The sequence below is a fragment of the Rhea pennata genome, chromosome 12, assembly GCF_028389875.1.
Source record: "Rhea pennata isolate bPtePen1 chromosome 12, bPtePen1.pri, whole genome shotgun sequence".
Classification (NCBI taxonomy): domain Eukaryota; kingdom Metazoa; phylum Chordata; class Aves; order Rheiformes; family Rheidae; genus Rhea; species Rhea pennata.
The window spans coordinates 23,364,104-23,376,780 of record NC_084674.1 but is presented as its reverse complement, the minus strand read 5'-3'; the positions used below and the strand labels follow the sequence as shown (position 1 = coordinate 23,376,780).

General features: G+C 42.3%; 1 protein-coding gene and 1 long non-coding RNA gene across 2 annotated transcripts in view; one reads left to right on the top strand and one right to left on the bottom strand.

The window, feature by feature from the left end:
• Positions 1 to 743: 743 nt before the first annotated feature.
• LOC134145933 (uncharacterized) lies at positions 744 to 8,819 on the top strand. The gene is made up of 3 exons (XR_009959720.1): positions 744 to 804; positions 7,923 to 8,006; positions 8,733 to 8,819. It is a non-coding gene; the product is annotated as an uncharacterized LOC134145933 (long non-coding RNA).
• The window catches only part of DOCK3 (dedicator of cytokinesis 3), a 203,793-nt gene continuing 199,110 nt past the window's right edge, over positions 7,995 to 12,677 (bottom strand). Inside the window, exon 53 of the mRNA XM_062585966.1 lies at positions 7,995 to 12,516. Within this exon, the coding sequence (XP_062441950.1) occupies positions 12,010 to 12,516 (507 nt within the window). The 3' untranslated portion in view covers positions 7,995 to 12,009. The remainder of the gene's footprint in view (positions 12,517 to 12,677) is intronic.

Here is a 12,677-nt window from a genome sequence, read left to right as displayed (position 1 = left end):
TGAACACAGGGAAGGGAGCTCAGCTGGGAGAAAGGGAAGGGCTACATGGGTGGGCAGCTATTAGGAGGGGCGCTGCCTTCTGTGAGTAGCAGCGGAGCTGGTGCCTTTGGGCCAATGTTCTCCTCCTGCCTTCCTTAAACATTCCTTGTGGGTGGTGGGTTTTGGTCATGCCTGTATGCACTGAATTGGAAAGCCTGGATCTCCTGAAGTGGGACACTTGAAAGCTGAGCGGGCAGCTTAAAAGTCAATGCGTAACTAATATAAGCATAATTTGTTTCTGCCTTTTTGGGGGGTGTTTTTGCAGAGCTGTGAGGACAAATAAGGATTTTCTGAATTCCAGCTTATTATCCTAGTCACTGTGCTCATAACTATTTTTTCCCCAAGCCCTGAAATGAGGGCCATTTCTTCAAGGCACTTCCTAGTATAATCTCTGACTTGCAGTCAGAAGTTGCAAGCCAGTTGTTACCAGTTGGTAGCCTAGGGTGAGAAGTACAGGCTAATCACTTGGTTCTTATCTTGCAGAGATAAGCACTTAAACAGAGCTATCTGTTTAAGTGTACATATCCTAGAAGATCGTTCTATGAAAGAAGGTAGAGGCTAAGTCATGTCCATGTACCTTAGCTTGATGTGGACCTCTTGGGATAGGAAGGCTAATAGTAAGCCACGTTATGAGCTTTGAAAAATATTCAGTGTTTATTTTGGAATTTTCATGCAGCTTATCAACTGAATGTTGTAAGCCTGACTAGATGAGAGAGGCAAGATGGGGAAGAGGAGCAGCCTGGTTCAAATTAGGTCACATAGCAGGTGAGTATAACACAGACATTGTGTCTTACCACTGTGAATATTTTGCATGTATTTATTGACTAGAAAAGGTGGATTTTTCATCTTTGTAGATCATGTTGCCATTCAAAATGTATGTATTATGATTAGTGATGGTATCATTGTCTTGTTTTTTAAATCAGTCCACAGCAATTCTCAAAATTATTAGAAATGGATGTACTTTAGGAAGATCTTTGGCTTTTCTAAATTTATGCCTTTTGTCTACTAGCGTGACTCAGTTGTGCAGAGATGGTTACTTAATTTGCTGTTGTTGCATATCAGGATAGTGGCCAAAAGAGCTGCAAAATCGAGGGTATAATTAATTACTGGCAGGTAGGTTTAGATCCAGAATTATGAGAATTTAAGAGCTCAGGAATTTGGAGGAAGTTTCAAACTGTCAAAGGAGTGTTCAGTTCTTCAAACAAAGTAGGCGTTTTGTGCTTTTTTTATGGAAGGGGGCATGTGACAGGATAGGAGTGACTGTTTTTGAATTGGGAAGCAAGTCTCCTGATATGTTTCAATATGGAATTCTCAGATGATTTTGAAGAAAAATGAAGACTCCTTTTTGTTTGTTTATTTATTTATAGTCTGTTTTTCCATGCTCCAGGGGCTCTCCTTTTGGATCATCTTCCAAAAGGAAAATGTCTACATCCTTTTGATCCATGACTATGTTTCTAGTAGTTTGTCATTCCACACACAGGTCCCTCCAGCCACTGTCTTTCTTTAAAGGGTTAGAGATTTGTCACATCTACAACCAGGGTGCTGGAAAGCTCTTGCTGATCCTCAGAGTTGTTGGAACATTCTGGCTGTTACTAGTCTAAGCTGGATATGTGTTGGAAAAAGCCAATTTTTTTCAGTATAATTCTGTGTTTGGGACTTTCCACTAGTTCTGATTTTTTTCCCCAGCTAGTAGAGTCATAGAATCAGTAAGGTTGGAAGGGACCTCTGGAGATCATCTAGTCCAACTCCCCTCCCACACACACACTCAAACAAGCTCACCTAGAGCATGTTAGACAGGGTTGCATCCACGCGGGCTTTGAATATCTCCAGAGAAGGAGACTCCACAACCTCTTTGGGCAACCTGGTCCAGGGCTCTGTCACTCTCACAGTGGAGAAATTCCCCCTCATGTTCAGGTGGAACTTCCTGTGCTTCAGTTTTTGCCCATTGCCTCTTGTCTTGTTGCATGGGACAACTGAAAAGAGTTTGGCCCCGTCCCCTTGACACCCTCCCTTCAGATACTTGTAGACATTGATAAGATCCCCCCTCAGTCTTCTCTTCCTCAGGCTAAAGAGGCCCAGCTCTCGCAGCCGTTCCTCATAGGGAGATGCTGCAGCCCTCTGATCGTCCTTGTAGCCCTACGCTGGACTCTCTCCAGTAGCTCCATGTCTCTCTGGTACTGGGGAGCCCAGAAGAGTGGACACAGTACTCGAGATGAGGCCTCCCCAGGGCTAGTAGAGGGGCAGGATCACCTCCCTCGACCTGCTGGCAACACTCTTCCTAATGAACCCCAGGAGACCATTGGCCTTCCTGGCCACAAGGGCACATGGCTGGCTCATGGTCGACTTGTCATCCGCCAGCACTGCCATGTCCTTCTCTGCAGAGCTGCTCTCCACAACATTAGCCCCCAGCTTTTACTGCTGCCTAGGGTTATTACTGCTGCCTAGGTGCAGGACTCTGCACTTGCCCTTGTTGAACCTCAGGAGGTTCCTCTTCACCCAACTCTCCAGCCTGTCCAGGTCTCTCTGAATGGCAGCACAGCCCTCAGCTGTGTCAGCCACTCTTCCCAGCTTGGTATCATCAGCAGACTTGCTGAGGAGGCACTCTGTCCCCTCATCCAGGTCATTGATGACAAAGTTGAACAGGATGGGACCCAGTCCTGAGCCCTGGGGGACGCCACTAGCCACAGGCCTCCAACTGGACTCCACGCCACTGATGACGACCCTCTGAGCTCTGCCTTTCAGCCAGTTCTCAATCCACTTCACTGTCCACTCGTCTAACCCATACACACTTCCTGAACTTACCTAGGAGGATGTTATGGGAGACTTGTTGAAGTCAAGGTACACAACGCCCACTGCTCTGCCCTCATCTACCCACCCAGTCATTCCTTCATAGAAGGCTATCATCAGATTGGTTAAGCAGGATTTCCCCTTGGTAAATCCATGCTGACTACTCTTGATCACCTTTCCAGGGATGGAGGTGAGGCTGACCGGCCTGCAGTTGCCTGGGTCCTCCTCCTTGCCCTTTTTGAAGACTGGAGAGACATTGGCTTTCTTCCAGTCCTCAGGCACCTCTCCAGTTCTCCATGAGTTTTCAAAGATGATGGAGAACGGCCTGGCAACAACATATGCCAGCTCCCTCAGTACCCATGGGTGCATCCCATCCGTGCCCAAGGATTTGTGGATGTCAAGCTTGCCCAGAAGATCTCTAATCCTATCCTCCTCAACCAAAGGAAAGTCTTACTTTCTCCAGACTTTCTCCCTTACATCCAGGCTGCAAGATTCTTGAGGGAAGGCTGAAGCAAAGGCAGCATTCAGTAATTCTGCCTTCTCTGTATCCCTTGTCACCGGGGCCCTTGCCCCATTCAGTTGTGGGCCAACATTTTCCTCAGTCCTCCTCTTGCTACTGATGTATTTGAAGAAGCCCTTCCTGTTGTCCTTAATGTCCCTTGCCAGACTCAATTCCAGCTGGGCCTTAGCCTTCCTCGCAGCATCTCTACATACTCTGACAGCATTCTTACAATTCTCCCAAGTAGCCTGTCTCCTCTTCAACATTCTGTGTACTTTCTTCTTCTCTCTGAATTTGGCCAAGAGATCCTTGCTCATCCATGCAGGTCTCCTGCCCCTTTTGCTGGACTTCTTACTCGGAGGGATGCACCACTCTTGAGCTTAGAGGAAGTGATGTTTGAATACTGGCCGGCTCTCCTGGACCCCCCTTCCCTCTAGGGCCTTAATCCATTTAATCCATGAGACTCCACCAATTAGGTCTCTGAAGAACCCAAAGTCCGCTCTCCTGAAGTCCAGGGTTGCAATCCTGCTTATTGCCTTACTTTCCTGCAGGATCTTGAACTCCACCATCTCGTGATCACTGCAGCCAAGGCTGCCCCCAACCTTCACATCTCTAACCAGTCCCTCTCTGTTGGTAAGGACAAGGTCCAGCAGGACACCCTTCCTCGTAGGCTCCTCCACCATTTGTGACAAGAAGTTATCATCGATGCATTGCAGGAGTCTACTAGACTGTTTGTGCTTTGCTGTGTAGTCCCTCCGGCAGATGTCAGGGTGGTTGAAGTCCCCCATGAGATCCAGGGTCTGTGATCGTGAGGCTACTTCCAGCTGTCTATAGAAGGCCTCATTGACTTCCTCTTCCTGGTCAGGTGGCCTGTAGTAGACACCCACAACAGCGTCCCTGTGTTGGTCTGCCCTTTGATCTTCACCCATAAGCTCTCGACTGCCTCCTTCCCCACCCCTAGGCAGAGCTCAGTGCATTCCAGTTGCTCTCTCACATGAAGAGCAACTCCACCACCTCGCCTTCCTGGCCTGTCTTTGCTAAAAAACACATATCCATCCATGGCAGCATTCCAGTCGTGTAAGCTATCCCACCATGTCTCCGTGAATGCAATGAGATCATGGCCCTGCAACCGCACACAGATCTCCAGTTCCTCCTGTTTGTTCCTGATGCTGCGTGCCTTGGTGTACAGGCATTTCAGAGAGGTAGTCAGGGAGTTTGTTCAGCCTAGCCTGAAATAGTATTAGAAGAGAGTGAAATAATTACAAATTTTGCTCATTACTTTTATTTGGATGATTAAGAGATTTTAGTGATGGCTTGACGTGAAGTGGAATTTGATTTGTCAATACATCTAGGTAGACATCTGAGACAGAGATGTGACAGTGTTTGTGCTTTACAGTGGAAACTTGCTACAAAAGCTGTAGATCCAGAAATACCACTGGCCTTTATGAAGTGTTCACATCATAGTGTTCAGTGGCTTGTCATGTTGTCTCTTAGGCAAAAAAAAAAAAAAAATCTGAGAGATGGAAGAGGGATTATAGTGAAAATTGTAAGGTAAAATAACTTCATGTAGATTATCTATTGCTCTGGTGCATCTGTTCCTCGTATGTGTTAGTTTTGTTGTCATTGTAAATAGGCTAATACAAAGGAGTCTTCTCAGTGGAATCCAGCGATAGGACAAGAGGCAATGGCCACAAATTGAAATATGAGAAATTCTGTTTAACCATTAGGAAGAAAAGGTTCTTACTATGAGGGTGGTTGCATTCAAACAGGCTGCCCAGGGGGTGCCTTGGTGCTTGCAGATCCTCAAAACCCACTAGATATATAGTCTGGAAAATGGGCTGTAACTGACCCTGATGTGGGGGGGTGGGAAGGGGGTGCTGGACCAGACACTCTCTAGAGGTTCCTGTCAACTTCAGTGATTCTGGGACAAGAGTCCAATTGTGGAGAACAGTTGTTAAGGTGCATTACAGTGGAACTGCGGTGGTTCTGTATTTGGGGTGGGGAGAGGGGGTTGCATCTTGAAAGCCTAGTTGCAATGAGGTGATCCCTAAGGCATAACCTATACTGAGTTTTGACAAGGCTGTGAACTGGACCTGTTTTGTAAGAAGGAAACATCATTTAACTAGTTAAAAACCAACATACATATTGGTGGTTAGTGCTTTCCTTTCTTGGCCTTGCTTGGCCTTTGTAGGTTCAGGTGTAGGTTAGCTGTGGAGTCATTCTGAATGTGTGGAGATATGATGATTGTTTATAGTAATGAGACTTTGTGTTTATGTGAGGATGCATCTCACATAACTGCAGGAGCAATGCTTATATATATATATATATATACACACACAATTTTTTAAGGAAATCAATGTGCCAATTGAAGATGATACTGCATTTCTAAAAGGCAGCATCTGGATCATCTGAGTACTTTTTAGCTACTCCACCAAGGCTTAGGATTAGGAAATGTTAGGAAAAGAATGTCTCATTAATTCTTGTAAATTTTATTCCAAAACTGGCTTTAATTCTTGTAGGCTAGATGTAAAGCCTGTGAAGAGGTGGACTCAATGTGTGACTCCTGTCATAACAGTAAGGAGAACACTTTAGTTGGGACCTTGTAGAATTGGGCTGTAATGATGTAGTGCGTTTCATTCAGAGCGCTGTCCAGCAAGGAATTTGCTAGGACAGTGCCTGTTAATTAATTCCTCTGTAGTAATAAATAGGAAAAATGAAATGATGAGCGCATAGTATGCCTGCATTTTACTACCTACACTTACTTTGTGATAGTATAATGAAATTGTTTAAAATTTTTTATGCTAGTATGAAAAATTATATAATATATATATAAAATCATGAAAAATTATATATATTTATCAAAATAAAATGTCATGAGTTTTTAATATATGATAGCTCATGTAAAGTAAGCTTGTGTATTTATGTCCATACCAATGGTAAATGTGTGAATGGAGGCTAGGAATCCAGCAGAAATTATAGCTTGGACTGTTCCCATAAATTCAAAGGATTCTTTTTTTATTTAACTAACGTTGTAGGTCACAGTATGGGCAGCAATGCCAAATCAGAGTAAGAATGTACTTCTCGATGGCTGACGAATTAATGTAGGTTTTGGTAGGCCCCTTTTCCTGCTAGGTCAAAGAAGATAGATAGTGTTTAGGTTACAATCACTTAATGGTGTTGTGGCTCTTGTGGTAAGAATGGAGAATGAGCGGAGGAGGAGGACAGCAGTGATTGAACAGGTCACAGTGTTTGTGAGACAGTGTGGGGGGAGGGGTTACATTAATGGATGTAGCGATAAAGGTAGTATCTTAAGGATTTAGATTAAATCTTAAGGTTGATGATATTCTTGCTTAAGGCTAAGGGGTACATAATTTGGTCAAATTGTATGGTTAAACCGGGAGACAGCTGACTAGTCTGGCCTTAGGTTAAAGTATTTGACTTGCGCCAAAATGATAACGTAATTGTGCTTTTGGTTTTAATAGAAATGAAAAGATTTTTTTTTTTTTAACTCTTGCTTAAGTCTTGGAAGGCTTAATACATCATTCTGTTGTGCCACGTATTGTTTTCATTTCCTGTGCTTGTTAATAAATTTTTTTAGTTGAATAAAAAATTATTTAACAGAAAAGGAAGAGGCTCAAAGTGGTCTGATTCATACAGACATTTTCCAGATGTCAGCTGAATGCTATTCCATTAAGCTGCATTTTGATAAGCTAGCTGAACCTTCCTTGTTACAGTTTATCTCATCTCAGTATTTTTATGCAGTTTATGGGGTATATAGTTAATGGAGAGGGTGATTGGCATTGCATGTACGTACCACAGGGCCAGCTTAAAATAGACTCTTATTCTATTTTACTGCTAAATGTCTTTTGAGATTAGTGTCATATACATTTTGTTCATTTGTCAAGCTAGGATGGGAGAATTGGGTTACCTTTTCTATGTCCTGCATCTTGACCTGATTTATTAGTGCTGATGGAAGAAGATGGACCTCTTTTGAGATTAATCACATACAACTATAGCTGTAAATTCCCAAATTCCATTTTCCTACATGTCTTAATTGCTATTCTTTCACATTTTATCTGTTAAAATGATAGGTATTTAAATACCTAAAATTGAGAATGAAATGAAACCCCTACCAGTGTCTTGCTCTTGCAATAGAAAAGTGAAATTACCTGTTGCTCACTGAGTAGCAATCAAAGCTGAAGGAGATAACAGAGAACTAATTGTTTATTTAGTTCATAGTTGAAGGTATTGCCTCAGAAGTGTTTATTAAAGTTTGTGATGGGCAAGCAGGCATCTCAGGCCATTGCATGTGTCATGTAACTATCCCATGCTGACCAGACTAGCTGATGAATATACATCATGGTTGCTCTAAGAAGTTGAAAGATTAAATAAAACTGTGTACTGCCAGTTTGAGACCAACTTGGAAACTGTTCCCTTGCCATACGTAACAGACTTGAGGTCTTTCTTGCTGACCCCCGTCTTTCTTGCTCACACAAAATTGCCAAGAGATGGCTGTTTCTGTGATACATGCTAGCTGCTCCTTTAATGTAATCTGCAAGGATAAAAGTTGTGCTGCTTCTCCTTTTGACAACTACAGATCTTGTGAATATCTGAAGCAGCCTGAGGCCAACCCTGTCAGGAGGAGTGCAATGACCATACAGCTGTACAGTTTTAATATCAGGTATTAATCTTTAATTCCACATCACAGCAGTCGAGTGAATGGGTAAGGGAAAGAAACCCCAAACAAACGGCAGATATTTACATCTAAAATTCACACCACTTATTTGTTGGTTCTGGAAACATGCTATCACAATATATACAATGAAGTACCTTTAGGACACTTGTACAAATTATTTTCTCCTTTTAAATTTGATTTCCATTATAGATAGCTTTTTTTGATTTTATTTTAAACATGGATACACAAAAGAGAAGTGGTTAGAGGTTTTTGCCTTTTTTAAATAAGCACAGAATGCCAGAGGTTAAAAACACATTTACAGGGCAGAATACCAGTCAGACATCACAATCTATACATTTTTTGCTCAATTTCCTGTACAAATACACAGCATTCAGATGGGGGTATTTACAAAGAAGTATGATCAGAGAAAATTTTAAATATCATCTAATTTGTTTCCCAAAGGCTTTTGCTCTCTCCAGCCTCCCCAGTTTTGGCTGATTCTCCCACAGAAAGGATATGCTATATCCCTTACTTACTTACCTATAAAAAAGGGCAAGTAAGCTAAAGGGGAAATGAAAGGAAGGGGAGAAAGAAAAGAAATCTTAGTCTTTCACATAGCAATGAAATGAAAGCTTTCTTCCCAACCATTGAGAAAAAAATGTATAGGTTTCAGTGATATTTTTCTAAGTATTTTTTGTCTATTACTGTAGTTCCTTCTCACTTTTGTTTCAGATGGGGCCAGCAGGTACATTGAAGATGGAGAGATTTGTAGCAGATTTCCACTGGTTTTCTTGGGAATACATATTTGTTATGCAGAAACCTAAGGCAAGTACTTCTGATTCAAACTTAATACATGAATATAGAATAATCATGTACCCTTCTAAACCATCCTGTTACTGCGGTTATACAATGAATCCTCACATCTTGAGGGGCAAATGAACCAAGTGCTATTGCTTCCACCTGCTGCAGGACTGAGTTTGACGTTGCAGTTTTATACGCTATAAGACAACCCACCCTGCACAGCACTATTATTTCAACATCTATGAAATCTCGATTTTTTTGGAATAGTCTTTCTATCTTTTGTCCCCTTTGAAATTAAGCACTGGAAGGGGAGACAAAATGCATGGCAGACATTGGATCAGGAATAGAAATTAAGCCCAAAGTTGCTCAAATTTTATAAGTAAGTGAATCTGCCTGTCTCTGTGTGGACCTACCATAAACTGGGTATTTGCGTACATGATTTGATCTTCAGACACTTAAAAAAAAAAAAAATGCAATAACATCACATATGCCAAAATGGGCACACAGCTGTTTTGCAGTCTCTCTGATCAGAGCAGGAGGGTGTGTTCTGAAGAGATTGTTTAGCCCAGCTGGTAGGTTTTCTAACAGACTGGGACTTAGTCCTATGTTAATTGCAGACTTGCTTTTACAAAGCTTTATTTCCAAGACCTGCTGTTTTTGCTATGGGGAAGCTCAATAAATCACTACGTTTACTCCTTTTTAATCTTCCTACCAAAAAGAGGGACGGGGAGATGAAACTGAATACTTAGTTCTCCTAAAATTTCACTTGAAGAATCTCAATCAGATTGGAGAATAGCATATGTGAAAATAATTTATTAATTTCTAAGAGGTTATCCTGACTTCACTGAGAACAATTTTCATACATTTGATCTATTTGATCTATACCAGGGGTCTGACTTTGTTCATTAAGGTTTAGGACTGTCTTAGCATTGGAAAACTCTCCTTCCTGATAGAGATGAATTGTTCACTGTAAGCCAGGTTTTAATATCATTGTTTTTGTTGTCAATGATACAGTCATTACAAGCAGCCTGTGTTAGTAACAAAGTAGAGGAAGCAAGAGAGAATTTGTTCCAGCCAAACAGGCCATTTAAGAAACAAAAACAAAACTCTATTACTTTCACATGGGATAGAATTTGAGAAAGACAAGATACAAATCCTCTTAAAAATCCCTTTCATACAAGAGCTGACTGAGTCCAGACTTCATGCAGACAGACTATCTTCAGGAGAATTCAGAACAATGTACTCTGCCCAGTCATGTTATTTAGAGGTAGTGCTAAAGGTGACCTGTAAAAAGATTTGTGATATCCTTTTTGCTTCTTTATGCAAAGCATATTATATTTGTAGCATTATGGATGTAGCATGAGAAGGTAAGTGCTTGGCACAAGAACTGGATATGCGTGTTCAGTGCTGTTCCTGTTTCTGACAATTTGTGTGGTGGAGGAATTCTCTTATTTGAATGTGCTGCAGAGTTTTCAATGGTAAGAAAGTGTGTGGTTTCTCTCTTACCATCCTCTGGAGTGTGCTTTGCAATCTGCAGGTGAAAAGGGATATAAGGAAGGCTAAAAGGTGTATAGGTGTGGTAAGCAGAAGGAGCATTCCTTGTTTAGCTAAGAAATATTAAATATTTGATACTTTCTCCCTCCTTCTGACTGAAAGTTTCTTGGGGAAAAAAATAGGAATAAAAGATTTATTTATTTATTTATTTATTAGAAAAACAAGTGTTGGCTCTGTTACTGCAGAATATTTTCCTGGTTTATCATGTATTAAACTAAGCAAATATTATTAGGCTTATTTTTGCATTCATAGACTAACATTGCCTCCCTCTCTGCAATAGTTCTGTTTTTTGTTTTCTCTAACATCACACTTCCACTAAATTCTTCAAACCTTTACAGAATCTGGCAATAAAAAACGAAAAAACCCTGTATTGCAGCATGGGGGAAGGGGGAAATTTAACCTCCCATAAGCAAAATAGAAGCTTTAAAGCTTCTTTATACATACTGAAGAAGCAAAAGAGGAAACAAGTGTTTCTTCTTTACAGGTTGCCTTTAAAATCCCTGACTTTAGGGTGCACATTATACACTGGGCATTTCTTACATTTTAGCCTTTTCGGTCTACAGCAGGGGATGGAGCGCCTGTACACCAGCTGCAGTGAGTGTTCAAGAAGGACTGAGGATATTATGATAACAGGTAATGAATCTCAGCTCCTGGGTGATGGAAGTTGATGAGGATCATGATTGTTCAGCCCTGCGGCAAGGACTGGGAATATGATGTGTTTAAGCCACCTTTCCTTTACTGGCTGAGTCATCAATCAGCTGTGGCATGAGTAGCTCAACTTTTATTTTTTTATTTTTTACACTGGAATAGAAATGCTGGTGTCAACAGCCTGCCTGAAGTTAGGCATAAGAAAGGCCTCCAATCAAGTTGCAGCTCCAATGGCTACTAACCTTCTTTCACCCTGTAGTGTAGATGAATATCATATGATTCCAATGAGAAAGCAGGTTGGCTTAGCCAGTGAAAGCAAAATTTAGGAAATCAAACAGTACGTGAAAAAACAAAGGAGGCAGAGTTTGTTGGAAATGATACGTTGGAAATCAGTGCATGAGCACTGGTTAGATCGCCTCAGCACCTGTGAACCAATGCAGGGAGATCACTGCACAGATATGTACAATCCTGCTCTCAAAAGAGCCAATTTCTTCTTAGAATTGCCATCTTCTACTGCCTGCAGCTCATGCACCTTCCAGCCTGACAGTTCATAGAATCCCTGAATTCAGCAATGAGCTTTCACTTCTGTACAGCAAAGAAGTAAGTCCCTAGTGCAACTGCTTCTACTCGTGTGCGTCTCAGAACTGGGAGGAAAGCAGTTTTAAAATCAACTTGTCACGTTTCCTCCCGCCCACTCCCCCCACCCCCCCTTAAAATTTTTCAGCTTCTGCAAGTCTCGGTGGCTCATGTGCCATGTGGTGTGGTTAAGAAACTGCAGAAGGAATAAACCGTCCACTGCACAGAAAGTTAAAAACACAACTGAAAGGTGTAAAAAGAAATTAAAAAGGAAAGCAGCAACCTTGCATGCTGGCCCAAATTGATTGTGTGGGCTCCAGACATTAACTCACGGCAGTAGAAAATTGGTTTGCTGTTCTCTGAGTCCTGATGTCTCTTCGTTCTTGTCAGACCGGGAATGATGATGCAAGCTGCTTGCCCAGGAGTTCCCCTACTGCTCACTGATGCCATGCTCCCACGCTACCCTGGCCTGTTCTTCCTTTCCACCGCTCACTGGTTGGGACACTTTGCGATGCAATGGACGGTGTTTGTCGTCATCATCAATTATCATTCCCTCTTCGTTCTCCACGTTTGGGAGCCGGGAATGGTAAGGTTTGGGGGGTAGAGCTGGTGGGTCCATGGTGTCCTGAGGAATGACTCCAGATGGTGCAGAGTGGCTTCGGCACGGCTGGGATTTGAGTGACTCTAGGACATCAGGCTCAGAGAGACTGTACCTGACAGGGAGGTAGGGTGTCTCTAGATCTTCATCAGTATTCCAGGACTGGCTTGGGACAGAATCCATGGTGTCTGTGCGAGGAGGGGGTTCAGAGGAATGTCCAAAATTACTCTCACTCAGGGAGGAGACGCCACTGCTGGCGCTGCCAGATAAGGTGGAGTTACTTCCATCCAGGCCGGACTGGGGACTGGTGGGTGATGCAGGGATGGGATGAAGAGGGGACTGTTCAGAGAAAGATAAAATCATGTTAAAAGTGACACGGGAGGCAGCTTTGCATCTGGCTGCTGTGTTTCAGATGTTTACAGTGTGTTAAGAGTGGTACCAACGGTACCAATTCCTTTTGTGTTCAGAATGTCAGTGATTACTGTTTTGTACACACATTA